Source organism: Lissotriton vulgaris, unplaced genomic scaffold (genome assembly GCF_964263255.1).
Source record: "Lissotriton vulgaris unplaced genomic scaffold, aLisVul1.2 SCAFFOLD_2857, whole genome shotgun sequence".
In the NCBI taxonomy this organism is placed as follows: domain Eukaryota; kingdom Metazoa; phylum Chordata; class Amphibia; order Caudata; family Salamandridae; genus Lissotriton; species Lissotriton vulgaris.
The window spans coordinates 135,098-162,844 of NW_028245560.1; the positions used below are offsets into that span (position 1 = coordinate 135,098).

The window sequence follows — 27,747 nt, forward strand, 5'->3', positions numbered from 1 at the left end:
GCCTACAACTGGAAATGCATCGGGAGCACGGCCGAGAGCAGGAGAGCGCTTTCAACAACTTGGCTTTCCCCTCTGTTGCTCCAGCAATAAGCGAGAGGGCGGTGCTGCCCACGCTGCAGGGCACAAAGTGCTCCTCTCCTCACCTGGCACTCCGGTTTCTAGGTGCTGCAGGGCATGATCCACTAAGCCCTGGGGGAGTCAGTTCAAGTGCCCACAACATACTAAACTCCAAAGTCCAGAATGGCAGAGCTGTGCACAGGCAACCCAGCACGTAGGGCCCCCAGGACACAGCAGCTTGGTCCCACAGCGGTTCCCCCTGACGCCCAGCGGTCCTTCGCCTCCAAGTAAGCACAACGGCACACTTTTCATGGGGTCACAGCTGCAATACTTACACCACTCTCAGTCTTTGTTCTACCCAGGCACAGGGCACTGGACCTAGTCCAAATCAGTTCTGAGGGCACTTAACAAGTGTACAACAGTCCCCATTGTCAGTGTAGGTTCTGGCCCCAGAGACACCACAGGGAGGCAGAGCCAGCATTGTACAAGGCAGGCAGAGACCTATTCAGGGTCAGGGGCGCCTACTCCCACTACTCCAAATGCAGATCAGGCCTATTCAGCCTAGCAGTGACTCATCCAGCCCCTCTGGAGTCACTGCACCTCCCCAACCCCAGTCACCCCAGAGCCAGACATGCAATACACAACAGGCAGGCACAAAGACTGATAGCACACAGAAATACCCACTTCTAAAAGTGGCAGTTCTAAAATAGTGATAATAAATCTGTGAACACCATTATGAAGCAGTTATTACCACTATGCCAAACATACCAAACTTGACCATGCTACTCCTCTCATGTCAGGAATTACCACTGAAACACATATCAGGGAATCCCCAATGCATTCCACTGAGAGGGCAGACTCACAGTAGTGATAAACCAAAATGGCTGTTTGTCACTACTTGGACATGTCCTTTTACCTACAGTGCGCTCTGCCCATTGGGCTAGCTAGGGGCTACCTTAGGGGTGACTGGTATGTAGTATAAGGAAAGTCACACACGTGGCAACCACTTTATGTGCCACCTCACAGTGGCAGGAAACTGCACTTGCAGGCCCTGCATTGGCAGAGGCCGGAGACAGGTCTGAAAGGTTTCTTTGGTGGGTGGCGTAAGCAGCGCTGCAAGCCCACCAGTAGCATTTAATTTACTGGCCCTGTGTATCTGAGATACCACTTTACAAGGGACTGATAGGTAAATTAAATATGCTAAACAGATGTAGGCCAATCTTACCACGTTTTACCATAGAGAGCACATGAACTTTACACTGGACAGCAGTGATAAAGTGCCCAGAGTCCTAAAACCACCAACACCAAGTCAGGCAAAATACCAGGAGGAAGGCAAAAAGTCCAGGGATGACCCCTCGAAAAGGGCCAAGTCCAACAGTGACCATATGGGATAAATACATGAGCACAATCTATGGAGTGAGGATGTCCTTGGGGAACACAATAACAGGCTTGGAAAGACGCACAGCTGACCTAGATAGAAAGGCACCACACACAGCAGATACCTGGGGAGCTAGGCAATAGCTGATGGAGGACCTGAAACAAGAGTGGAAAGTACTGGGGAAACATGATTACAGGACTTTCACTGAAATAATACACAAGCAGAGGATAAGACTGGATATCTACTAGATTGGCTAGTGAACAGGGAAAAGGGTAGTAATGCAGTGATCGCTCTCAAAGATACAGGTGAGGTCCTCACGAGGTGGGACGATATTCTGCTGCATTTTAGGGAGTTCTACTCTGCACTATAAACTATCAGGAGCCTGTTGATAAGGCAGATATCGCAACTCTGTTAGAGGATGCAGGTCTGCCCAGGGTAACTGCAGAAATGTGGGCTCAATTGGGCATCCCAAATGATGAAGCAGATATTAAATGAGCAATTAAAAACGAGCACAGGGAATGTGCCGGGAATGCCAGGTACCCGGTTGAATTTTACCAAACATATGTGGAGCATCTAAGCGCCCCCTTGATGGACATGTACAGGGAGGCGATAAAGGTGGTGATTCTCTCAGCTTCGTTCCGCAAAGCACATATAGTGGTGTTGCCTAATCCGGGGAAAGGTCCCTGTGAATAATATAAGACTGGGGTTCCTAAATGCCACTGTCCATGATTAATGTGAATGCCAAGATGGTAGGAAAGATTCTGGTTGCCAGTCTTTTTAGTGGAAGCACACAAATTTGCCCCCCAAAAATGATGTACTCAGGCAAACCAACCTGAGTGGAGCATAAGTCCCTCTCCCAGTAGGACTCTGAAAGTCTTTTTCGTGATCACATAAGGTCAGCTGCCATTTGCAATGTCAAGCAGACCTTAAACTTCATGTAGATTAGTGTGGCCCTGGCTCTCAAGCACAAAACTGTACTCTGAAGTCTAAAGATAAAAACTGCCCTCCTACTGTCTGTGTTGATGCCTGATGAAAACAAACACTGTACATTATATAGTTATCTAAGACACTAATAGCATGACAATGTTATGTGTGGGCCCCTGAAAGATCAAGCTCAAGCAGATGGATAAAGTAACAAAATGATCACAGCTGAGTGGAGGGCAAGCTTCTTTTTTTGTGGAAACACACAATTTCTGCAGAATCAAACCATGTACTCCTGGCTACCAACATGAGGGTGGTGCTAAAGCCCCTGTTCTGGCAGTGCTTCTTAAAGCCTTTTTTTACGTTGATCACATAATGTGCGGAGACAGCTGCGCAGTCCAACCAGACCTAAAAAGACCATGACAAAGACCCTCAGCCTCACAGGGGCGGAAACGTCATCCCGAGTAGATGCAGTCTGACATAAAAAGCATAGGTCCTAAGCCTCAGATGAACCAGCTTAATTTAAAGGGCTGATGCTGTAACCTACGTATCATTGTTTGACCATGACCTCATCATTACTACTACCTTGACACTATTACCTATTGTTACTCAGCTGAAGTAAATGAAGGTAAATAGAACACAGAATAGGTTTTGGGGTAAGGGCATTGATAAGCAAGACATTAAGGGTTAAGATGGAAATAAGGTGTGGGTAAGGTGAGGAAAAGGGTTAAAAATAGGGTAAGGTCTAGAGTTAGTTTGTAATTGATATCAGGGTATTGGATACATTTGTGGTAAGGGATATTGTTTGGTAGGGGTTAAAGGAAGGGTTTACGGTACTTTTTAGAGTTACACTTTGTTTCATCATTGGTGTAAGGTAGGGGTTAGGGGAATGGTGATAACTAGTTAAGGATGTTGAGGAAACAGTATCCTTAGTTGGATGTATATAATAACGAGGTAAAGGGAAATGAGTAAAAAGTGATAACTCAAGATAAATGATGATACAGGAGATCAATGCAGAGGACTCATTTTATTGTATTTTAATTGCTTTTATATCGCGCCTATTACTCCTGTGGGTATCGCTTTATTCCATAACGCAAATGTAGTGGTCAACCCAGTTGATATTACATATTGTTGTGCATTTTTAGTTAGAGGTACAGATCGCATGGGGGGCACAGCTTCTGCTGACGCACACCCGTGCATCTGTCTGAAAGTCTGGGGTGAGAGGCTGATCTAAGGGCCAGAGGCTCCTAGCTGAGGTGGACACAGCCTGCAGTACGGAGAGGGAGGAGGCTGTGTGATATGTTGGTGAGTTCACGTTTAAATCAGGAAGCAACTGATTTGAAGCAGCTGTTGGTGTAGAGACGTCCCCTTGTTTTCATTCCAGAAGCTTCTGTTTGTTCCCTGCATTATCACACACACAAGGCAGAACTGAATGTGTCTGACTGAGGCCGCTACCATAAAGTTGGGTGCTCTGAACTCACATCTCTCAGGGAAGCATTATAGAAATCTGGCCAAAGTCCCCTGCCAGCAGAGACGTTCAAAGTGCCTGTGGTATCCTATGATCTCGAGCAGGCACCCGCCCTTCAGAAGTGAAACCGAGGTCTGTGCTTGTGAGAGTTCCAGAGCTCGCCATGGCCGCCCGTCTCTCAGACCTTCAGAATGAGGTCTCCTGCCCCGTGTGCTTTGAATACTTCACAGACCCCGTGACCATCGAGTGTGGACACAGCTACTGCCGGAGCTGTATCACTCTGTCCTGGGGCAGTGCCATGGGGACTCGTACCTGCCCCCAGTGCAGGAAAGAGTGTACAAGGACAGACCTCCCCAGGAACGTGCAGCTCTCTAACCTGGCGGAGATCACCCAGAAGATGACGTCAGTGGACCTGTGTGAGCGCCACCGCGAGCCCCTCAAACTCTTCTGTGAGGAGGACCAGACAGCAGTGTGCACAATCTGTGACAGATCCCGTGAGCACAGGGGCCACACAGTGACCCCCATCGAAGAGGCCGCCGAGCAGTACCAGGTAGGAAACCGCAGTGTCCTGCACGATCAGGGGCATGGCTTAGTCAATGAGATTTGGAGGGTTTGAATCTGAAATTTCCCAACTAAAAAAAGCAGTGGGCGCTGGATGAATGGGTGAGATGACCATGTTTTGGGATTGGCTGTTCCAGTGAGCAGCAGGGCCAGTACAGGTTTGCATTAGGTGGGCATCTGGGTCTGATTTGGATATTGGTGGACAGGTACACTATTGCAACAGTAATAGAGTACACTGTCCCCAAAACGCAAGGTCTGTGCACCCAATTATCAGTTGTGTGAATTGCAATTTTTACACTGACTTCATCCATGTAAAACTTTCTTCCACAACTCGATGAAGTTAGCACCTGTAGGAAGTAAGGCATTCAACCATCCGCCTTAGAGTGGATGGTGAGTTGGCTATTTTTTAACCGTCCGTGATGTAGAGCATAGTAGAGTAGAGTAGCATGGTGTAGAGAAGAGTGCCATGGACTGGAGTGGCTTAGAGTGGCGTTTAGTAAAGTGGCCTAGGGTAGAGTGGCATGAAGTGAAGCGGCTTAAAAGGGAGTGTGCAGAGTAGACTGGCATGGAGTAGAGTGGTGTAGAGTGACATAATCCAGAGTGGGCTAAAGTGGGATGTTGTGACATAGAATAGAGTGGCATTGTCTTGAGCGGAGTGGCGTAGAGTGATGTAACGTGGAGTGGCCTGAGTGGACTTGTGTAGCGTGGCACAAGTAGGGTGGCATAGAGCAGACTAGTATAGAGTGGAGGAGTGTAGAATGGAGAGCTGTATAGCAGAGTGGAATAGAAAAGTATGGTGTAAAGTAGAGTGGCATGGGGTGGAGTAGAGTGGAGGGGAGTCTAGTAGAGTGATGTTGAGGAGATAGTGTAGAGTGGTGCAAAGTAGAGTGGAGTAGAGTGGCATAGAGTAGAGTGACATATGGTGTAGTGGTGCAGAGTAGAGTGGTGTACAGTGCAGTGGAGTGGTGTGGAGTGACGTAGAGTGGCATACAGTAAAGTGGCGTAGAGTAGATTGGTATAAAGTGGAGTGGCATAGAAAGGAGTGGTGTAGAGTAGAGTGGCATAGAGAAGAGTGGTGCAGAGTGGGTAAGAGTGGGATGGAGTAGAATACTGTGGAGTGGAGTGGTGTAGAGTGGAGTGGAGTAGAGCAAATATTTCTGAGTTCCCGATATTGTTTCTCTATTTCCCTTCACAATGTTATACGTTCAGGGTTTTCTCCCATATAAAAACTGCTTGTACCTAGTGCTCACTATCTTCCCTTATGTTGTGGCCAAATCTTGATTGAGGATTTGTTAGCTTCTAACATCGGCAGGGTTCCTATATTTCAACAGGAGCAATGCTGAATTTTTAGACAACCACTCACTTGCCTGCAGAGTGAACATCAAGCGCATTATATAACTGCTGCATTATCTTGCAAGTCACAGTGTAGCATGCTTGCCAAGCTTAGTTGGTGTAGACACAAGCATGATTTAATTGGGATGGCATTTTGGAAAGGATTAATCTAGTAGTTGGTAAGGGCTTAAAGTTCTCTTCCTGCTCGATTTGTTCAATATGTGGCCAGCCAATAACGCCTCAGCTAAACATCTGGGACTTTAGGTTTGAAAAGCAATAACTGTGGGAAAGAAAATAATGTTGAATGAGTGAAAGTTTCAAGAGGAAGTGAGGAGTTGGGTAATGTAACTGTGTAAGGTGGAAACAGGAAAACGTATCCTTTAAGAGACATGTTGGGAAAAAACTGTTATGGAAATTTGGAGATGATTTATTGAGTACTGTAAAGGGATCCATAGAAGCTTGGGGGTCTTTTCCTCCTGGCCGCATTTAACATTTATGATTTCTGAAGGAATCACTTTATGGGTTGTATGTTTTTTCCATAAATTGATATTTTCTGCCAACCTCATATAAGCTCCATGGGGCTTAAAATATAAAAAAGAAAAAATGAGACTGTTTCATGCTGCATTATCTTTGAATGTATATTTATATGTATATTCACACTCTTCCTGTGTCATTAAATGCTTATCAAACTCTTCAATAACATAAATAAAATAAAATAGAAGGTCCAAATGACATTGGCCTGCTACATGCTATTGCTTTATGCTTTGACACCACTACATTAAACAGAGTGTGTGGTTAACATTTCACCTTTCAGGATCAATTTACTTCCCATTACCGAAATTACTGGTATTAAATTTGACATCGGTAGTAAGGACATATCGGGGTCCATACTACCGAACCTTGGTATTTGGTATGTACCATCCTGGCATCTCTACAAGTTGCCATTCAGTAGTATTTATATTCACAATTTAACAATTCTCTAAAACCGATTCAGTAAATTGCAAATTGGTAATTCTGAATCTCAAATTGAGAAAGCTACTTTTTGGTGCCGTTTAATGGCATCACGGTGAGGCTGTAATAGAAGCACTGGTCAGTGCAGGCCTTTGTAACAATGAGGAAGTCAGACATTGTTTGCTGGACCAACTTTACTATTTATTTATTTATTTATTTATTTATTTATTTTTTAATCCTCATTCTGCCAATTTACTTGTTGGAAATACTCCCTTTCCCTTGCTGGGGGCCAGGAATGGAGTCTTTCCACTCAAGAAATCTAGCTGTTTCCACTCCCACCCTTCTCTGATATGCCAAACAAAGAAGAGGAACAGTACCGACAGCTATTAATCCGCTTAATCATTGGACCCCAGCTTTTTGACTCGACCAATATTGCCCATGCCTTTTCCCGACTACTGGGGTCACATGCCATGTCCTGTTGACTTGTAAATATAATTTTCTTTTTACATTCCAAGAAAGGGGGTGGAAAACCTGATTTCCAAGCTCTACAAATCTCCCGTCTTCCCCAGAAAGATCACATAAAAGATAAGTCTTGCAGCCTTTTTGTTTATGGCAGGAGTACTATCTTGGCATCTTCCAAAAAATATAAGTAGAGGGCTTACCTCTACCTGTACTCCTCTAACCTCAGACAGAAATTTAGAAATATCCGTCCAAAATTTATTAATCTCTGGGCAAGTTAAAAACATATGACTATCGTCTGGTGAGGGGTCTCAACATCTTGGGGAGACATACTGTGTTCTAAAAAGTTTTTCTAATTTTGCTGGGGACCAATATACCCTGAAGAGAGTAAAAAGGTGGTTGCTTTTAAGGAAGGCAGGTTTGACTATTTCCCGGAGCAATGCGAATGAAACCATACAGGCCTCACTCGGAATCATGTTGACTAATTCATCGCCCCAGAGCTTTTGGATATCCTGATCCATACCGTCCTCTGCTTCCACCAAAGTTCGATACCACAAAGCAACCTCTTTCTTAATGATACCAACTTTCATTGCTTGGTCTAACCAGGAGTCATCCCTCTGCTCCTCCCAAACTTGGCTGGCCCACCAGGTTGAGAGTTGGTAGAATTTGAATCTGGTTAATTGACCTCATGTACATAGGGCCAAAATTTCCCAGCTGACCAAGTCAGTACCCAACCTCAAATCTCCCCACCTTGAAACTCCCACATGCTTCAATGGTAGGCTGAGCTGATCGTTTAAACAATCTGGGGTTCCTAGAGAGCCCCAAATTGGAGCATTCCCCGAATAATAAGATACTCCTAGTTTTGTTTGTATATGAACCCAAGTTTTCACTGCCTGTAACAAAATCTTCAGTCTTACTTTTTTTAAAAAAGATGGATCCCCAAACTTAAAAAGGAACTGCTCTTGTCTATCCCTCAGTTCGCTAAGCATTGCCCCGTAAAGGGTGCCTATTGCAGAATCATCTGGTTTATTTAACAACATCCGAGAATTCTTGAAGTGGTAAGCATATCCATATACCGACAAATCAAGAAGTGCCAGTCCCCCCTTCTCTAGCCTTCTCCTCAGTCTTTTCCACGATATGCGAGGGCCCTTCGATGCCCAAATAAAACTACCGATCTTGCCCTGTAGTTTTGCTACCTCACCTGTATCAAATGATAGGGGTATAGTATTAAAATGAAAAGTGACCTTTGGCAGAACAACCATCTTAATCAGGTTGACCCTACCATACAAATTGAGGGGAAGAAATGCCCACCTACTCAGCAGTCTCCCTACCTCCTGGCTAGTCTTCCTCCAATTAACAGTGGTCACATCTGCTAGTTTCTGCGTGATTGTGATACCCAGATGACTCAAGTGTGAAACCAGTGGACCACTGGTTCCATCCTTATGTGCAGACAATCATTCCTCCTTAGGAAAAGAGGATCCAATAAACGTTTTGTATGTTTAGTATTTGCTGTTTTTATTCTTCAATTGATTTCCAAAAGTATTCCATATGCATCATGTAATAGACTTTCATTCATCATTATTTTCAACATATGACAAAGTCCTTTAGACAGGTCCAATGCATTTCGGGCCACTAATTGTGCCCTTCATCAGGGAAAAGACACTACAAAAATAAAATATAAATGAACAAACTGTCAATGAATCTCATATGTAACCTGGGAACAATTACGTGTATGGTGTTCTCTTTGTGTTAGGTCGTGATGATAATAAGTGACAGTTTAAGGTATCACCTTAAAAAAGCCTGAATGCCTGTGTGTTTAAGCAAAGATTATGTCGACCATCTTACATGTCACTGTCTCTGTGGATTTGCGTTGTTGGCTCTGTGGGCGGAAAATGTCATGGATCCTCCTTTGAGACCTATAGTCGCCACATGTGGTAGCTTACACGAGCCAATTGGCCAACTCTTGGATAAATACCTCCAGCCTACGGTACAAGTAGTGACACTAGCTGCCAATATCCCTGTGAACACCTTGTAATCTGTGTTCAACAGGGATATTGGTCTGTAAGACTCGGCCGCCAGCGGATTCTTGTTTGGTTTCAGAATTAATACCATCGTTGCCTCGGCTCAGGATGGCGGAAGGTCCTCCCCTTCCATCAATATAGTTTTAAAAAGCCTTTTAAATACAGGTACAATACTATCTGAAAGACTCAGATATATCTTACACGGAAGGCCATCTGGCCCAGTCACCTTCCCTCTAGCCATCTTCCTCATTTGTGCTCGAATCTCTTCTTCGCTAATCTCAGAGGCCAGAGACTCCCTCTGGTTTTCATTCAAGTTTGACGTTCTTTAAGAACTCCTCAATATTTTCCATCCCAGGTGAAATATCCTCTTTATACAATTTGGCCATGTATCTGCAAACTTCCAACCCTATCTTTATTTTAGTATCTGCTATATCCCTTGTTGTACTCTCTCTTAGGCTGCTTATTTGGTTATGCGCTTTATCACTTTTAGCTTTCCAGGCTAGAACGGAGCCACTCTTCTCACCATATGAAAAATTCTGGAGTTTACTGACCCTTCGTCTAACTATATAATCTTATCAAGGGCTTTTTGATATTCTGCTTGAAGATACTCTAACTCTTTGGTCAGCAGGGGCACCTTACTGAAACATTCTGACAATGCCTTTTGCAGCTCGGAGTCTTTGTTTTGAAATTTTTGTAAGAGCAGGTCCTCCCGCTGCCTCCAGCTACGACTTTTACCTGTCATAATAGAAGAGCCTAACGCTCTCAAAAAGGACTTAAAGGCATCCCACATTATCTGCGTTTATGCTGACCCAATATTCACATTAAAAAAGGTCATAACCTCATCTTGCATCTTATATACCACAGCCTCAACTAGCAAGATTGTCCATTCCAGGGTCCATCATGTTGTGCCCCTTCTGTCCTAAAGCCGCAAAGAAAGACACACCGCAGAATGATCAGAGAGAGTGGCAGGCAGATGGTTAGTCTTTTCAACTCCCTTCAATAGCTGCTGATCTATTAAAAAAGAGTCAATGTGGAAATGATGACCATACTTCTTACTAAAGAAGGTAAATCCCTTCTTATCACCCATCTTAATTCTCCAGACATCAACTAAATGTAATTCCTGACTCAAGGTTTTAAGTACCGCCGTTGTTTGAGGAGGAGCTACGTACTTTACTTTGAAGGTTCTATCCAAGTCTGACCATTGGACTATATTAAAATCACCTCCAATTACCACCGGACCATTATTTAACAAAAGGGCAGCCTCTAGTTTAATTAGAGCATCTGGATTGTCCTGATTCGGGCCGTAATAACTAGCTCAAACCAATGTCCTATCTTAGATCTTTACCTTAACTAATAGCCATCTCCCGGATGTATCCATCTGATGGCTTTCTAGTTTAATGCCACAGTTTGAACTTATGATAACAGCTACCCCTCTCGTACTACCTCTCTGATCCGAGCAAGCAATATCCAGGAGCCAGCCCCTTTTTTCAAATGCCCTTATACATTCGCTTTTTTCTGAGTGTGTTTCCTGTAGGAGAATAACATTGGCTTCGGATTTCTTAAGGAATTCAATTATTCGGGCCAGTTTCCTCGTCGATCTCACCCCATTCACATTCCATGAGGTGAGATGCACTAGATTCTTACTCATTCATCATGTAGTAGGGCCCACTTCCTCTCGATCCTAACAAATTGAGGCTGCTTTGGCTCCCCCTTAAAAAAAAGACCTACGAATTCTAGAAGTTTTATCAGAGTAAACCAACTATATTGCAGATTGAGGACACTATTTTTGACTTTTTTTCTTCCACATGCTCCCAACACCCTGTGACCCCTCCCTCCTCCCTTCCCGGGAAACCCCCCTACCTATCTCTTTGGGCGCAAGCGCCTTCGAGAAACACCCATGATAATGAGGAGAAATCCAACAACTGAATCAATACCAAATCCCAAATATAAGTGCAAGTGACGCGTAAAGTGTGTCCTGGTGGAGCCTTATCTATTTTTATGGCTGCTTACCAAGCAGATCCTATTCCTCTAAACAACTATATTATATGTACCTGGGCCCCTCTAGAACTTAGTTCATTCATGTAACCTAAGAGCCACTGGCTTTCAGCCGTTCTTTTGCCCATATCAGAACGGATTTGGTAGCTAGAATCCCCAATGGTCAGCGAATGTTCTTTTAATGCCCGGCCCTGGACAAGCTCCTTGATTGAATAAGTAAGAAAGCATGGCAGCTGGTTGACGCCAGCCGCGAGTGTAGTAACGAGCCACCCGGCCCGTTCTTACACGCATGCATGCACGCACGAACCTCAGGGGCGGGTTAGCCCCTGAGTATAAATAAACGGGCGCAAGACCGCTCGGGGTCTTCGGCCCTAGTCAGTAGCCAGGTGTGTGCGTCATTATTGGCCTCTGTCTAGTAAGGCCCCAATTTGCGGCCTAGGTCTCCCTACCCCACAACCAGATACCTTACTGGTGACTAAGATGGGATCTTGTCCTACGCCTCACCACAGCGTAAGTGCACGCGGCTGCCCTCGCACCGCCTGGAGGGCTCGCGCCTGCCACGCTTGAGCCCGAGGCCAGCTGTTGCACGTGCTCACTCCCACAGCATACTCCTCCCACTGTGGGCAGCGTGGGCCTTCTCCGTCCTTCGGCGCCAGGCCGTGGCGCCCAGGTGAGCCCCGCACCTCCGCACCATAAGTCTGTGGTGTACGCTAGTGCGGCCCGTGGCCCATATTGCACGCCGCTCCGCGACCACGCCCTGTACAAGCGCGTCTTCTGCCGGGTGCAGGCCTGCCGTGGGAAGGCGGCCCGCGTATCGGGGGGACTGCCTCGGCCCCCGCGCATTCTGTACACACATCGAGGGGGAAAGCTTGGCCATCTCGACCCTCGGCAGGATTGGACAACAAAAGCGTTAGCGAAGACAGGTCAAGTGCACAAGGAGGCTACGTCCGAACTGCCGATCCACAACAACCCCCTCCGTGGGTGCAGCTAGCCCCTGCCCAGACGAGAAAGTGGCGGAGCCGATCACGCCGCAGGCCACTCCCACGTGACACTCCTCACCATCGACGCACGACGGTCGCTTGCTCACGCCGTCAACCTCATCGCCTACACACGCCAACACCTCCCTCAGCTTCGGCGAGAGGCCTAGTGAACACGTGCCGCGCCACGCAGCGTGAATACACCAAAGAGGTGCCATGCCCACCTACCCCACGGTGAGACGTGGCCCAGCACCACCGGCATTGGCCACGTGCTCACCCACCGACCAGCATGAGCGTGCAGACAGCAGACAACGGCGGCGTGGCGGCGGCACCAGCGCCGCAGCAGGCCCTACCAGCAGCTGGCCCCCAGATAGCGGTACAAGTTCAAGTTGCCGCACAGGCTGCAGGACCGGCCGCAGCCGCCGCACAGAGCCCCCCTGGCCATGGGCTTGCAGCTCCTCTCCCACCGTTCAGTGAGCTCTCAGACCCGTTCACAGCAGCGGCACGATGGCGCCTGTGGATAGGCCGGCTCGAACACTACTGACAACAAAGTGAAGCGCTCGCTACTGATGTGCTACGGGGGCGACGAACTTTACGAACTATTCGAGACGCTGCCGGACGAAGGCGATGCCAACGACTGCGACGCGGCGATCACGGCGTTGAATCGATACTTTGACCCAAGAGTAAACCCTGACTATGAGTGGTTTAAGTTACGCCAGGCCCGTCAAGGAGAATCAGAATCCATAGACACATTCTACGCCAGGCTGAGGTAACTTGCATTAGCCTGCGAGCTGCCAGACCAAAGACTAGAGATATTCAGGCGCAGTTCATACAGGGCTGCAGGTCAGTACAGCTCAGACACCTCATCCTTAGGCAGCCGCGTATATCCTTAGATGAAATACTCGTTCTTGCATGGTTGCATGAGCTCTCCAACGCAAGAGCGGACGAGATGCAGGCTGCCCTAAACCATCCCGGACCTGCGGCAAAGACCCCAGTCATCAAGGAAGAACAGGTGGATGTGATCCGCCGACGCCCACCGTCCCATAGAGGGAACACCCCGACAACGGCCCGCGCGGCCTGCGGCAACTGTGGCATGGACCACCCCGCTGGAGGTAGATGTTTCGCGAAAGGCAAGACATGCTCGAATTGCGGGAAGCCGAATCATTTCGCGAAAGTATGCCGCAGCAACAGAGGCCGCCGCCCAGGAACAAGCACAAGGGGACCTGCCCAGGCCTTGCGGCGGTTGTCTCTGGAAGACCCGGGACCGTGCAGCGACACCTCACGGTCGGCGTTCCGATTGGAAGAGGATGATGATGACGTCTTCTTTGTGTCATTTGTAGGAAGAGAAGGTTCACGAAGGAGGCCACCCCCCATGTGTGAGGTCACCATAGCCGGCTCCCCAATACAGGCACTGATTGATACAGGGGCTTCGGTGAATGTGATGGACAGCACCCAATATGAACAACTGTCTCCACGCCTGCCGCTATCACCGTCAAAGGCCAAAATATACACCTATGACAGTGATGATCCACTTCCCCTGCGAGGGGTGATAGAGGTAATAGCTGCCTGCTACAGTCACGAGGTGAAAACAAAATTCCACGTAACCGGAGGCAGACGCGGCACACTGCTCAGCTGCCATACAGCCGAGGATCTACAACTAGTGTTCTTTGCATGGCAAATACATGAGCTGCACGCGGATACGATGCTGAATGACTTCCCCTCGGTCACCAAAAAAGGGAAAACCTTCAAACTCCATGTGGACCACACCGTGAGGCCGACGGCCCTAAGACACAGATGTGTGCCGTTCCATCTTCGCCCCAAGGTAGAAGAAGAGCTGCGGAAACTCGAAGAGCTGGGGGTCATAGAGAAGGTGTCAGGCCCGACACCCTGGGTCTCGCCTCTGGTAGTTGCCCCAAAACCTAAACAGCCGGGTGCCATACGCTTATGCGTGGACATGCGCCTTCCCAACAAAGCGGTAAAAAGGGAAAGACACCTGACGCCCACGATGGACGACATCGTCGCAGACCTCAACGGAGCCCGGTGGTTCTCTAAATTAGATCTGAACCCCGGGTACCATCAGCTCGAGCTGCACCCGGATAGCCGAAACATAACCACCTTCTCTACACACATCGGCCTTCGACGGTACAAGCGATTAAGCTTTGGTGTGTCATCTGCCGCAGAGGTGTTCCAGAACGCCATTAAAGAGACACTGTCGGGGCTGGCTGGAGTTATCAATTTAAGTGACGACATTCTAGTCTTCTCGAAGACACTCGAAGAGCATCATGTACACCTTCGTGCCACCCTGCAACGCCTGGCGGATCACGGTCTCACTCTCCATCGGGCCAAGTGCTCTTTCTACAAGGAGTCGGTGGACTTCTTCGGATACATATTCTCGAGAGAAGGACTCCAAGTAGACCCGAAGAAAGCGGAGGCAATCAGGTCTGCCCTGAACCCTACATCAGCCACCGAGGTCAGAAGTTTTCTGGGGATGGCCACGTACTGTGGCCAATTCATCCCCAGTCTGGCCTTCACTTTAGGAGCCCCTGCGTCTGCTGACCAAGACTGGACAGCCATGGACATGATCTGCGAAGGAGGCATTCCAGACCATCAAGAATGCCCTGATAGATGACAAAGTCATGGCTTACTTCAGGCCACACCGGCGCACGGAGGTCGTCGTGGATGCCAGCCCGGTCGGCCTAGGAGCTGTACTTATGCAAGAGACAGAAGCACATGAATGGGTACCCACTGCCTACGCCAGTCGGGCGTTGACCGCAACAGAAATGAGGTACGCGCAGATCGAACAAGAAGCCCTGGCAATCAAGTGGGCGTGCAAACACTTTCATCTGTACCTATATTGTCATGAATTCAAAGTGGTCACAGACCACAAGCCCCTGGTGCCATTATTCGCAGGGACAGCCAGGTTAGCCCCTCCTTGCATCAAATGGTGGGCCGTGCAGCTTCAGATGTACCGTTTTGACGTCATCTACCGGCCTGGTGCTGACAACCGGGCGGATTTTCTGTCGAGGCACCCCGGCCCGGCTACACCGGGTCCCGGGTCGAATGACACTGAGGAGATCGAAGAGTTTGTCAGGATGCTGTCGCAAGAAGCATGCCCTGCAGCCCTCACACCGGAAGACATCAGAAAAGCCACCACTGAGGACGAGTGCCTCAACCGAGTCAAAGACACCTTAGCGAACCGAAACAGGAAACACTTCCTCAACAGGGTCAGTGCCCTCACGGCAATGGAACAGCAGTCGAGACAACAGATGTGGAGAGCCCAGAGTGAACTCAGCGTGGGGCCCCACGGAATAGTCCTCCGGGGTACAGCAATTGTGATCCCGCACGGCCTCCAAAAGGAAGTCGTGCGCCTGGCTCACCTGGGCCATCAGGGGGTGTCGAAGACAAAGGCGCGGCGGTGCAGCAAAGTATGTTCCCCGGCATGGACTCTGCGGTAGAGGAGGCAGTCAGCACCTGTCGCTCATGCATCATCACTGGTCAGGACCCAGCCCCTCACCCGGTGAACACCGAGGAGCTATGTCAAGTTCCGTGGTCAAAACTCAGCATAGACTTTGGGTCCTTCCCAGACGGGCGACACACGCTGGTGGTGGTAGATTCCCACTCACGATTTCCGGTAGTGGAGGTGGTACCCTCCACTGTGTTCACGCACGTGAAGAAGGCATTGGAAAGAATTTTCGCCATGATGGGTTTGCCGGAGGAGATAAAGTCAGACAATGGTCCACCTTTTCAAGCAAGAGATTTTCAGCTATATCTGGCAGCCAGAGGTATTCACCACTGGAAAATTACCCCACAATGGCCGCAATTTAACGGGAAGTTGAGAGGTTCATGCGAACGCTGAAACGCACTCTGCAAATCGGAGTAGAGATAGGACAAGATGCCAAGGAATGCCTGTCCCAGTTCTTAAGCGCCTATCGACAGACACCTCACTCCACAACCCGGTGTGCCCGGGCCCCTCTGGAGCCACTGCACCTCCCCAGCCCCAGTCACTCCAGAGCCAGACATGCAATACACAACAGGCAGGCACAAAGACTGATAGCACACAGAAATACCCACTTCTAAAAGTGGCATTTCTAAAATAGTGATAATAAATCTGCGAACCCCATTATGAAGCAGTTATTACCACTATGCCAAACATACCAAACTTGACCATGCTACTCCTCTCATTTCAGGAATTACCACTGAAACACATACCAGGGAATCCCCAATGCATTCCACTGAGAGGGCAGACTCACAGTAGTGATAAACCAAAATGGCTGTATGTCACTACTTGGACATGCCACACAGTTAAGGGACATGTCCTAACTTTTACCTACAGTGCGCCCTGCCCATTGGGCTAGCTAGGGCCTACCTTAGGGGTGACTGATATGTAGTATAAGGAAAGTCACACACGTGGCAACCACTTTATGTGCCACCTCACAGTGGCAGGAAACTGCACTTGCAGGCCCTGCAATGGCAGAGGCCGGAGACAGGTCTGAAAGGTTTCTTTGGTGGGTGGCGTAAGCAGCGCTGCAAGCCCACCAATAGCATTTAATTTACTGGCCCTGTGTATCTGAGATACCACTTTACAAGGGACTGATAGGTAAATTAAATACGCTAAACAGATGTAAGCCAATCTTACCACGTTTTACCATAGAGAGCACATTCACTTTACACTGGACAGCAGTGATAAAGTGCCCAGAGTCCTAAAACCACCAACATCACGTCAGACAAAAAACCAGGAGGAAGGCAAAAATTTCAAGGATGACCCCTCGAAAAGGGCCAAGTCCAACAGTGCCCATATGGGATAAATACATGAGCACGACCTATGGAGTGAGGATGTCCTTGGGGAACACAATAACAGGCTGGGAAAGACGAATAGCCAACATAGATAGATAGGCACCACACACAGCAGATACCTGGGGAGCTAGGCAATAGCTGATGGAGGACCTGGAACAAGAGAGGAAAGTACTGGGGAAACATGATTACAGGACTTTCACTGAAATAATACACAAGAAGGGGATAAGACTGGATATCTACTAGATTGGCTAGTGAACAGGGAAAAGGGTAGTAATGCAGTGATCGCTCTCAAAGATGCAGGTGAGGTCCTCACGAGGTGGGACGATATTCTGCTGCATTTTGGGGGGTTCTACTCTGTACTATAAACTATCAGGAGCCTGTTGATAAGGCAGATATCGCAACTCTGTTAGAGGATGCAGGTCTGCCCAGGGTAACTTCAGAAATGTGGGCTCAATTGGGCATCCCAAATGATGAAGCAGATATTAAATGAGAAATTAAAAACGAGCATAGGGAAAGTGCCGGGAATGACAGGCTCCCGGTTGAATTTTACCAAACATATGTGGAGCATCTAAGCACTCCCTTTGTGGACATGTACAGGGAGGCGATAGAGGTGGTGATTCTCTCAGCTTCGTTCCGCAAAGCACACATAGTGGTGTTGCCTAAGCCGGGGAAAGGTCCCTGTGAATAATATAAGACTGGGGTTCCTAAATGCCACTGTCCATGATTAATGTGAATGCCAAGATGGTAGGAAAGATTCTGGTTGCCAGTCTTTTTATTGGAAGCACACACATTTGCCCCCCAAAAATTATGTACTCAGGCAAACCAACCTGAGTGGAGCATAAGTCCCTCTCCCAGTAGGACTCTGAAAGTCTTTTTCGTGATCACATAAGGTCAGCTGCCATTTGCAATGTCAAGCAGACCTTAAACTTCATGTAGATTAGTGTAGCCCTGGCTCTCAAGCACAAAACTGTACTCTGAAGTCTAAAGTTAAAAACTGCCCTCCTACTGTCTGTGTTGATGCCTGATGAAAACAAACACTGTACATTATATAGTTATCTAAGACACTAATAGCATGACAATGTTATGTGTGTGCCCCTGAAAGATCAAGCTCAAGCAGATGGATAAAGTAACAAAATAATCACAGCTGAGTGGAGGGCAAGCTTCTTTTTTTGTGGAAACACACAATTTCTGCAGAATCAAACCATGTACTCCTGGCTACTCCTGCTAAAGCCCCTGTTCTGGCAGTGCTTCTTAAAGCCTTTTTTTACGTTGATCACATAATGTGCGGAGACAGCTGCGCAGTCCAACCAGACCTAAAAAGACCATGACAAAGACCCTCAGCCTCACAGGGGCGGAAACGTCATCCCGAGTAGATGCAGTCTGACATAAAAAGCATAGGTCCTAAGCCTCAGATGAAACAGCTTAATTTAAAGGGCTGATGCTGTAACCTACGTATCATTGTTTGACCATGACCTCATCATTACTACTACCTTGACACTATTACCTATTGTTACTCAGCTGAAGTAAATGAAGGTAAATAGAACAAAGAATAGGTTTAGAATTTGGTAAGGGCATTGATAAGCAAGACATTAAGGGTTAAGATGGAAATAAGGTGTGGGTAAGGTGAGGAAAAGGGTTAAAAATAGGGTAAGGTCTAGAGTTAGTTTGTAATTGATATCAGGGTATTGGATAAATTTGTGGTAAGGGATATTGTTTGGTAGGGGTTAAAGGAAGGGTTTAGGGTACTTTTTAGAGTTACACTTTGTTTCACCATTGGTGTAAGGTAAGGGTTAGGGGAATGGTGATAACTAGTTAAGGATGTTGAGGTAACAGTATCTTTAGTTGGATGTATATACTAACGAGGTAAAGGGAAATGAGTAAAAAGTGATAACTCAAGATAAATGATGATACAGGAGATAAAGACAGAGGACTCATTTTATTGTATTTTAATTGCATTTATATCGCGCCTATTACTCCTGTGGGTATCGCTTTATTCCATAACGCAAATTTAGTGGTCAACCCAGTTGATATTACATATTGTTGTACATTTATAGTTAGAGGTACAGATCGCATGGGGGGCACAGCTTCTGCTGACGCACACCCGTGCATCTGTCTGAAAGTCTGGGGTGAGAGGCTGATCTAAAGGCCAGAGGCTCCTAGCTGAGGTGGACACAACCTGTAGTAAGGAGAGGGAGGAGGCTTTGTGATATGTTGGTGATTTGAAGCAGCTTTTGGTGTAGAGTCGTCTCCTTGTTTCCATCCCAGAAGCTTCTGTTTGTTGGTGCCTGAATTATCACACACACAAGGCAGAACTGAATGTGTCTGACTGAGGCCGCTACCATAAAGTTGGGTGCTCTGAACTCACATCTCTCAGGGAAGCATTATAGAAATCTGGTCAAAGTCCCCTGCCAGCAGAGAAGTTCAAAGTGCCTGTGGTATCCTGTGATCTCGAGCAGGCACCCGCCCTTCAGAAGTGAAACCGAGGTCTGTGCTTGGGAGAGCTCCAGAGCTCGCCATGGCCGCCCGTCTCTCAGACCTCCAGAGTGAGGTCTCCTGCTCCGTCTGCCTTCAATACTTCACAGACCCGGTGACCATCGAGTGTGGACACAGCTACTGCCGGGGATGTATCACTCTGACCTGGGGCAGGGCAGGGGGGACTCATACCTGCCCCCAGTGCAGGACAGAGTGCACGAGGACTGACCTCTCCAGCAACGTGCAGCTCTCTAACCTGGCGGAGATCGCCCAGAGGATGTCTCTGCGACCAGAAGACTCTGTAGACCTGTGTGAGCGCCACCGCGAGCCCCTCAAACTCTTCTGTGAGGAGGACCAGACAGCGGTTTGCACCATCTGCGACAGATCTCGCGAGCACAGGGGCCACGCGGTGACCCCCATCGAAGAGGCCGCCGAGCAGTACCAGGTAGTAATGGTTCAGGTTTGAAGGTTTATTTCCAGGAAAGGAAAGACAGCTTAACAACCACTAGGACTGGCAAGGAACTCAGTCAGACTTCAACTGATTCCCTAGGAACACAGAGTCATAGAACCAATAATAACATTCTACATTCTATTACATACAACATAATGAGAATACCACAGTAGGAAGCAAGAGAAGCCTCCCCTCCTCAAAGCCAACATTGATATAGCGCTACCTACCCCTACGTGGGGCACTGAAGCACGTTTCTGGTTCTCAACATATGTTATCTTACCTACCACACTCTACCTGTTAATTGAATGTATGTATATTACCCTCTACCTTCTAATGTATCTGAACGATGTTAAAGCGCTATGATACCCTCTTGGGTGAGGTTCGCGCTGTATAAAACTTTATAAATAAATAAAATAAATTGGCAGCATGCTACAGTTGTGAGGGTATGATAAACGACAGCTGTTTTAGTTGATGACATAGTTTAGTTGCACCAATGTGTCCTGCTCATGGCTGTTTCCATATGTGGGAAATAAGTTTAATTTACCTTCACAGTGTTATGAGTTAGGGCTTTCTTTCTCCTGTGTACAAACTCCATGCACCAAGGGACCGCCGTCTTCTCTGAAGTTGTGTCCAAATCTCGACCGAGGTTCTCACATGTGTTGACTCCTAATGTCAACAGATCACCTATAAGTCAACAGGGGAAGAAATACCATCTTGAAGACAACTACTCCCCTGCCTGCAAAGTGAACACCAAGCAGCGCGCTGTATAACTGCTGCATTATCTTGTCCAGGTCAGAGGCTAGCTTGTCAGCCAGCTTAAGATGGTTTTGATACAACCATGACGTAGATGGGAGGACATTTTGGAAAGGAATAATTCTTAAGGGCTGAGCGTTCTCTCCTCTTATGGTTTTGTTCAATGCGTTGCCAACCAATAGCGCCTCAGATAAATATCCGGCACGTCAGGTTTGAAAAGCAAATACTCTGCGAAAGAAAAACAAGGTTGAAGGAGTGGAAGTCTCAACAGAAAGTTAAAGAGCTGTTTAATTTAACTGTGTAAGGTGGAAACAGGAAAACATGCATCCTTTAAGAGACATGTTGGGAGAATGATCTTATGGAAATTTGGGGATGTTTTCTTGGGTACTGTGAATGCATCCATAGTACCTGGGGGTTCTTATGCTTCCGGCTGCCTTTAAAATTTATGATATCAGAACTATTCACATTTTATGGGTTGTAGGCTCTTTGGGGCCTAAAATATAACAAGCATTGGCATAGCCAATAGGTCTCGCCTTTGGGACCTTATAAGTATTTAGTTATCCAGCACAATATCCTCGGTGTAACAACATCAACTGTTGCATGGCTAAACATTTATAAGGTCCCAAAGGCGAGACCTATTGGCTATGCCAATGCTTGTCCTGAAATAGCTTGGAAGACTTTGGGAGTGCACTACAGTGGGTTCATCCAGCATCACCCACTGCCCACGGTGCTGCCGCCAGCGCACCCTGGGAACCTGAAGCAGTACTACAGCAGTGCTGGCAGCAGCTGGGAAAGGCAGAGCGGCCTTCGGTAATGAATGGATGTAACCTGCCGTGTTCCACCCGTCTAACCATTAATGGTGGACAAATCTCTGCCAACTAAGGCAGCAAGAAGTCAGGATCAAGCTCATCCAGGCACCAAAACCTCTGGGTGATTTATATACAGGTGCTATCACAAGTACGGCTTGCACTATTGGCGCCTACAGCCAAGTCTGCTGCACTGGCGTGTACTAAAGGAATTGTGGTATTCAGGCTGCCCCCGCAAGAGGTATGCTCAGCCCTAGACAAGAGAAAATGCGTATGTTTAGCCCACCTTAGGCGGTGTCTTTCTTTGGCTAATAAAATAATAATAATAATAATAAAAGCCTTTTATATAGCGCCTGGTTACACTAGAAAACAGTGTGTCCCCGCGCTGACCATGTAACGTTTACAGTGATCTGTCTATAAACTGCACACTTATTCTGGCCCTTGGCTTGGAGTTTCCAATGCTACATGGACATTTTTTGTTGATAATTTGGGTTGTGGCCTTATCTGCCCCTGCCTGGTGCAGTAAACACACCTTGGAGAATTGTTGTGCATGTTGTCTTCATTTGGATTTGCACAGGGTCAAATGAGGCCTCCACAGTTGTGGCTTGTTGACAGAAACCCCCCCCCCCAAAAGCATTGGCATAGCCAATAGGTCTCGCTTTTGGGACCTTATACGTATTTAGTTATGCAGCACAATATCCTTGGTGCAACAACATCAACTGTTGCATGGCTAAACACTTATATGGTCCCAAAGGGGAGACCTATTGGCAATGCCAATGCTTGTTGAAACGTCACTCCAGTTCTGGCCCGGGAGGGCTGCATCCCAGAGGCTGGTGACTCTCCTGCTGCTCTGGCCCTCTGGGGCATTAGCACACATTTCACCTCAGTCCGACGCAAATGTGTTTGTGTGTCCTGACTTGCTGATCACAGAAAGTAAATGCATAACTTCCATGCAGTCCTGTAGGTAACTCATAAGGCGTGAACGTAGCTTCGAGGAACAGCCTGGCGCTCTACAGACCATCGGCCCGAGGGGGTTAATAGGCTGGGTTTCGGTGCTTCATTGGCGACTGTGCCAGGCCTTTGTGCTGTGGTACATGTAACCAGCATAGCAAATGGAGCGACATCTCGCTCCACCCGATCGCACTATTTAGTTATGCCTTCACGGCAATTACATTCCAGAAAGTACTCCATTTTCATCTTGCTCCTCATGCTCTTTACTCATTTTCTCAGTTTTAATGTGCTTTAATTCCACAGGCGGGTTGGTCATGCATTTTCCTAGATTTCTAGTCAGGCCCGGCTCCAGGAATTTTTCTTTGGGTGGGCCAAGTGTGCATTTGGGTGGGCCACTGCGGGCTCGATTTGTCGCATAAATGTCTAGGCAGGCCTGCTTCAGGGCCCTCCTTTATCTCTTCTTAGTTTTGCACGGCCCAGTAAAACACACTCTTTTCCAAATCTCTTTCTAAATATTATCACTCTCAAAAAGTGTTTTTTCAATGTAATGTTCCTTTGATGGGAAGAGGAGGTTTCTGAGGTGGGGGTATCAGGCAAGTGACACTTCTCGGGCTCCCTCTGTGCGAACCTTCAGGGAGAATCCCACTTCATTACTACCTCCACCTGACCCCAGACTCTGCAACACACCCACTCCCTTACAGGCTTGATTATCCACTACTCCTCTCCAGTGCACCTTATCTCACAGCTGACCTTGGGCCCCAGCCCCATATCAGGCACAATCGGGCTCCACTTTTATTTTTCCCTGTAAAAACATTAGTAAAATCACCTTCAAACTTAAAACATTGAATATAGCAATAAATATAATTACCACACAGTTAAAGTATGTTCCACAGTAGCCCTTGCGACCCGACTGCTAATTTAATAAACAAAAACAGCGCTGATGCAAAAGTCTTTTTTTGGGGCCGCACCAATAACCTCTTTCTCCGTAAATACCTTTACTACCACCTTCCAACAGTGCCCCTCATCCTTCCATGGCCCCCCCTATTGACCTCCTCCTCGGATTCCCTCACTGCCACATGCCACAAGTGCCCCTCATCTCCCTATAGCCCCTCCCCTTAGGACCTCCTCCTCGGATTCCCTCACTGCCACCCTCCACCAGTGCCCTTCATCTCTCTGTAGCCCCTCCCCCTCATGACCTCCTCCTCAGACTTCCTCACTGCCAACCTCCACCAGTGCCCCTCATCTCTCCCTAGCTCTCCCCTCCACCCATGAACTCTTCCTCGTATTCCCTCACTTCCACCCTCCAACAGTGCCCCTCATTTTTACGTAGCCCCTACCTCATATGCATGTCATTTGTTGGATAGCGCTATTCATATCGGTGTAGTGTGTGTCAGTACTTTACACCACACACACATTATACAGAGACCATGAGTCATACAAGGATGTTAATCAGACTACAGGGAATGTCACGTAAACCAATGAGGATTACAAGGTGTAGGATTCACATTTTATCCATACTGGTGGGCGGGATATTTTAAGAGGGTTTGGTCTTCTGAAACACAACCTTAGGATTTAAAGAGTATCCCATGGGGGTCAGCTTTACTGATAAAAATGTATATCTGCCCAAACATACTCATTTTAGCAACATTAGAATAATGAAAGACTGGGGCAGTTCTAACTATATCACAAAACAAATAAAGTGAAGTTCTAACTATACCATTCATGTTTGTATGCAGCTCTTTGATGACAGTTCATTGGTAACAGCCCTATGTTAGGATTGTAACTTCTGAACTCCAAGTAACACAAGGATCTCTGTGACAGAGGCAGTAACCCACTGAGCTATCCACATAGAACACAGTTCATCTGCATTTAAAAACTACTAACAGACAAATGATTGCTCTCCAGCAGGATCATTAATCACCAGCCTTATCTGGGCACTTTGTATTGTCTTATTGTTGTCCTGCATCGGTCTTTGAAAAGGATAACAAGCATTGGCCTAGCCAATAGGTCTCGCCTTTGGGGCCTTATAAGTGTTTAGTTATCCAGCACAATATCCTTGATGCAACAACATCAACTGTTGCATGGCTAAACACTTATAAGGTCCCAAAGGCAAGACCTATTGGCTATGCCAATGCTTGTTTCTTCTGCTTTGTTTTTCTAGATGAACAGTGATATGCAGAAGGACGGTATTATGGAAACATGTTTATTTTTTGTGCACTTCATGTAATCAAAGAGCGTTATTGTTAAATTACTTATGTTAAACTGATATAAATATATTTTGCAACAAATATCTAACTGCTTTTTAGTGTGTTTAATTTTACAATACAAATTCTACTTTTATTCTCCACACCTGCACCCATCCTATCTATTTCATATGAAAAAGCAAAATGATATTTGAGTATTGTGGGAAGGCAAGCGTGTGACCATGTATTATAAGAAATAAAGTACACCCTAGCATACATTAATGCGATATTGCAAGTTACCTCTACAACCTTATAAAGGAACTTTGCCTTCAGCCTCATTCTTCTATATAGTCGTGCGTGGAACTTGTCTGTAACTTGCTAAATCCTTAATATGTACAGTAGGGTTATTTAAGCTATATGTAATATACCTACGCGTAGGTTTTTTCAGCCAACTTTTTTCATTCATCAATCTGCTGTTGTGTTATTCAGATTTTTACTATGCCCACTACAGCTGTCAGCCCAATTCAGCCATAGGATAGCTTCACTGTGAACAATGCCATTTGTTCATTTGACTCGGAGCCTAAACTCACCCAAAGTAGTTCCGTTAAGTGTCAGCGACTGCTGCGCAACTAAAGTGTGCTTTCTCAGACCAAATATTTTTGCTTTCAACCAATATTATTATTTTAGACTGATGAGGGCCTGCCAACTTTCCCAACACTAGATTTCGCACAATTCTTAACAGATTCCTTGAAAATTACAGTTGAGATTAAAATTATTCTGGAAAAAAAGTTAATATTGCGACTAGGACAAAACAATTCGGAGGCAATTTCGCTATTAAAACAAACATAGGCTTATAAAACGGTAACGTCCATTTGTGATGAGATGCATCTTGTATTGCGCCGACTTATTCACGCGTATGCTATAAAAAATACAGATGGGCGAACCCAAGTACTCATGGGACAAGCTGAGCCAGACCTGAGCGATGGGCATGGGGGGGTCGTTATGATGAGCTAAAAGGTAGTGCCTTCCTTCTTGGGTGCTTTTACCGTTTTAGCACACTTCTGCTCATCAGAACCTGTGAAAGTGTTTTAGGCCAATCTGCTTTCGTCGCCTCTGAAAACCAGCATTTCATTTTTATTCTATTTCTTTTGTGCAGTTTTATATAGCGCCAACTGGGCCTGAAGGTATTGGAGCGCTTTTCATGAGCACTCCTAACATTAACACAAGGCCCCATTCATTTTTAAGAACAGAGCGAATAGTGATTTGCCCAAAATCACAGGACGTTAAGCGACACCGAGACTTGAACCAGGTTACCAAGGTCCAAAGTCAGCACTTCTGGGCATAATGCCTCATCCTCCCACCATATTCTGTTAAAACTTTTTTTTTTAAACACCAAGATGGGTCTTTTAGACAGAGCTGCTAAAGGCAGTGTGTTCCTGTTGGTGTTTTTAGAGTTGCAACACAATGCAGGTTTTCCATTGCTAGTGAAGACCAGCAAGCTGGTTCAACTTTAAAAATACACCAACCCAGGCGCATAGTCTATCGGTAAAAGATGGCACTAGTCAATGTGTCAGTGTTTCTTGTCTCAAGAAGGGTCTGGGCTCGGATCGTGTCCGGTTCAAGGGTCTATGAGGACCCCGAGCCAGAGCCAGGCATCGGTCTCGAACCAATCTCGAGCTAGCTTTAAGGGGTCATCCAACAGTATGAAAATACTGGCGCGATGGGCGCCTGATAACCAAAATTCACTTTGACTTGTTTTTATTCACTAATGAACAGACACCTATTTGGGTAAAGTATGCCCCTGGGCACTTGTTAGAGTGAAACGCAGCTATAGGTAAGATGATCATCTGACTGGCACGAGAGACCTGCACATCACTCTGGGAGCTGAGAACGCCCCGTCAGTTTATAACAATCACTGCTCCAGCACACACATCACCACCCTGATATACTCTAAACAAAAAGCTGTGCATTCAGTGATCCCATGTGACCACGTAAGGAGTGGGATTCTAGCATGCAACAGACAACTTGGGTTTGATGCACTTTACTGTAATGTACAGTGCATTCTGAAAGTGCTTCAGTGCAGGCACAGCGCATGCATAAAGTGCTGTAATAGGTCCTTTGGTTCCCAGCTCATCTAGGAGTAACCAGATTTTTAGCATCAAAATCAGGGACGTTCCACAACAAAGCAGGAAGACACCTGTGCTTCGTTCAAGGGGCACAGAGTGCAGCTGGCAGCCCTGATAACCACGGAAAGCACACACAACGAAGCACCGGGCAATGACATTTAACTTTCACACAGCAGCATCTCTTAACTGAATTGCTTTCTGATCAGGGCTGACACCTAATCCTCCCAGGAACTTATGAAAACTTGCCACCCTCGCTATTGCGTCGACCTGCTCCAAAAAAAAGATGACGTGACATTTACTGAAATTTACTGAGACAAAATGGTGAAAAAAACCGGTGGTGAAAACCGCGAGTGTCCTTCAACACTGGAGACTCCTGGTTTACCTTTGTTCCACCTCTAAATGTAAAACCAAGCCTCATTGACATGTAAATGGTCGTTTAATGACTTTGTGAAGTACGCGGGTGCGATAATCTCTAAAACTGTCTGTGTGAGTGCGCCTGGGAATGTCTGGCCCGGGCTGATGCACACAGGAGGGTTGAATCACTTTGAGCCCAATGGCGTTGCGCGCAGCCTGCCTTCAAGCCCACGGTGCGAGGGCCAAGGCTCCAGTTTGGGTGGGCCAGGTTCATGTTTGGGTGGGCCGGGCCCACCCGGCCCACCCGCTAGAACCGGGCCTGTTTCTAGTGCTCCCACTGTGCCCATCCGGACCTCTTTGTCGGGCCCCGGGGAAAGCAGAGTCGCAGACTAGTCTTTCCCCGGGGTCTTTCGCGCAGGGGATAGTCCAGGCAGGGGAAGGGGAGGAGTTAGGGGGTGGGTACTTAAGCGCGGGGGAGGAAGGGATCTTCCTCTTTTCTGCGCCTGGCACCATCGGGAGGGAGCTCGAAAGGCCGCCCACCCACACGGCAATTGGAGGTGGTTCTTGGGACGGTCTGTTGCGTTGCCAGTTTAGGCCAGAGCTGCGGTAGGCAGGTTTCGAAGGGATAGGGGGTCAAGAGCGGGCATACCCATCCCTTGGGGGGGGACTTGGCGCAGGACGGATCGAAGTTTGGTTGGAAGTTTGCAATGACTGGGGGCTGGAAGGGTGATTGACGG

General features: G+C 47.1%; 1 protein-coding gene across 2 annotated transcripts in view; it reads left to right on the forward strand.

The window, feature by feature from the left end:
- The first annotated feature begins 3,942 nt into the window (after positions 1-3,942).
- The window catches only part of LOC147666348 (E3 ubiquitin-protein ligase TRIM17-like), a 142,975-nt gene continuing 119,170 nt past the window's right edge, over positions 3,943-27,747 (forward strand). Inside the window, exon 1 of one of the 2 annotated variants that reach the window (XM_086949104.1) lies at positions 3,943-4,374. In XM_086949104.1, the coding sequence (XP_086805230.1) occupies positions 3,988-4,374 (387 nt within the window). In that variant the 5' untranslated portion in view covers positions 3,943-3,987. Of the gene's footprint in view, positions 4,375-19,403; positions 19,832-27,747 lie in introns of those variants that run through there. The other variant, XR_015304838.1, reaches the window with a different exon arrangement.